The following is a 1887-nucleotide window of genomic DNA, read 5'->3' on the forward strand; positions in this document are numbered from 1 at the left end:
TCAGCTTGATAATTTGTTGCGACGTGCAGCATTGGTGGCGCCGACTTTGGTGGGATGCATCTCTCCGTTTTCCTACCCGCTTGCGACGAAGGCGCGTGTGAGTGCGTATTTTATCTACCGTTACAAACTTATAGCGTGATTAGGCTCACCCGTAGGATAGTCATGTCGACCTCACATCGATTCCGTCTCTGTGCGGGCCTCTCGCGTCTCTGCCGCTGGTCGAGGCTCGGCCGGCAGGGCGGAGGCGCCGGTCCGCTCCGGCCGTTGGCGTCGCCGGGAGTCGTCAGCGCCGACGCGGGGCGCGCGCGGCGCCCGGTCCGCCCGCGTCGGACCCGGCGCCGCGCCCCGCCCAATCACGACCCTGACCTTCGGGGAAGAGGTCAGGGTCGTGTCCGCAGCGACGCTGGACGCCGCGACCCGCCGCGACCCGGCCGCAGCGCGCGCCAGGCTGCATCACACGGCCCCGGCGTGGGGGCGGCTGCTCTGGACGCGGCGGCGGTCCGGGCCGGCGGACAGACGGAAGAGAGCGCGGCCCGGCCCGACCGGACCTCCTCCTCCGCCCCGCCGCCACGCACAGCCCGCCGGCGCAGCGACACCCATAAGCATACGCTTTGCTCAACGCGAACAGCTCCAATATCATGCTGAACCCTGACGGGTCGGTGCCGCGCGACACGCCAAACATTTCTCTCGACTTTAGCCTTCGATACTGGTGTCCCATCGGTTTAAGGTCGCCAGGTAGTTGCGCTGTCTGTTTCACGTTGCCTAAATCAAACATGCGCATCCTGCAATGGATGCAGGGGGCCCATGCTGGCAGGTATCAAGACTTTACCTTGCCGCATGAGTGCAGGTGCGTAGACTTCGGACATTCGTCGACGAGTTGTAAACCGTGAAAACCGTAGCGCAACTAAAGTACGATCACTCGCGTATTTGCGTATGCTTTCTGAATAAACCTTAAAGTTTCCAGCGCCTGTTTGCCGTATCTCCACTGGATACACAGCAAGTAGAGCGGGCGGTGACATGTATTCCGGTGTTGTCAGGCCACCCGCGTCGGCCATTGCCGCGGCGGCACGGCCGCGTCGGGCCGGCACCAGCACGGCTCCACCGCCTGATGGTGACGAATCACGCCACCCGGCCGATCACGCCATCCGAACGGCGCTCGACGAAGACTCACGCCGTCTGTTCGCTTCAGGCTGCACAGCAGCGTCGGCCTTCGTGCCAACACATCACGGGCCACATCACAGACGCCATTCACAGGCCTCGACCACACGTCACGCCCACCGACCTCGCCGGCACATCGTGTGCACCAATCACGTCCTAGACCACGCCTGTACGCCACGTCCAGACGTCACGCCAGCAGACGTCGACGTCAACAGACCACGTCCGCCGCTGGCGGCGTCGCCACCCGTGGTGGGCTCGCAGAGGGCGGGTTCCCGCAGCCGATGGTGATGTCCAGCCGTTCAGCGGGGACGACGGCGCTCCCGGCGGTGCGTGAGCGCGGCGAGCCCTCACTTCCAGGCGCCCTTCGACCGCCAGTCGAGGAACTCATCCACCTCGGCCTCGTCGGCGCTTGAGTCGTCGTCGCCGTCGTCTGGCCGGGACGCAGCGGCCGCCGCCGCCGCTGCCGCTTCCTGCTGTGCCAACTGCTCCTTCCGCTTCTCCATGCTGATCACCCTGGAAACGGAAGCCCAATCTGATGTGAATGCCCGGAGAAAGCCGATCCGAGTCCAATAACCTGGAATATTTCAGCCACCCTTTGATTCTGGTCGGCATGGCTCCGTGGACGATGAAAACACGCACACAAAAACGCCAGAGCGGTGACTGCTTGGATAATATCTCGACTTCCACACAAATGGTGGCGGTCGTGCGGCTGGACGAAAATAGATTAAA

General features: G+C 63.5%; 1 protein-coding gene across 1 annotated transcript; it reads right to left on the reverse strand.

Moving 5' to 3' along the window:
* Positions 1–1001: 1001 nt before the first annotated feature.
* On the reverse strand, positions 1002–1676 carry LOC119112818 (zinc finger protein 830; the record flags this gene model as incomplete). The annotated part of the gene is given in 1 exon segment (XM_037237104.1): positions 1002–1676. A coding segment is annotated over 1 exon segment (171 nt), but the record flags the coding sequence as incomplete, so codon positions are not given.
* Between the last annotated feature and the right edge of the window lie 211 nt (positions 1677–1887).

The sequence above is a fragment of the Pollicipes pollicipes genome, unplaced genomic scaffold (genome assembly GCF_011947565.3).
Source record: "Pollicipes pollicipes isolate AB1234 unplaced genomic scaffold, Ppol_2.1 Scaffold_7261;HRSCAF=8764_pilon_pilon_pilon, whole genome shotgun sequence".
In the NCBI taxonomy this organism is placed as follows: Eukaryota; Metazoa; Arthropoda; class Thecostraca; order Pollicipedomorpha; family Pollicipedidae; genus Pollicipes; species Pollicipes pollicipes.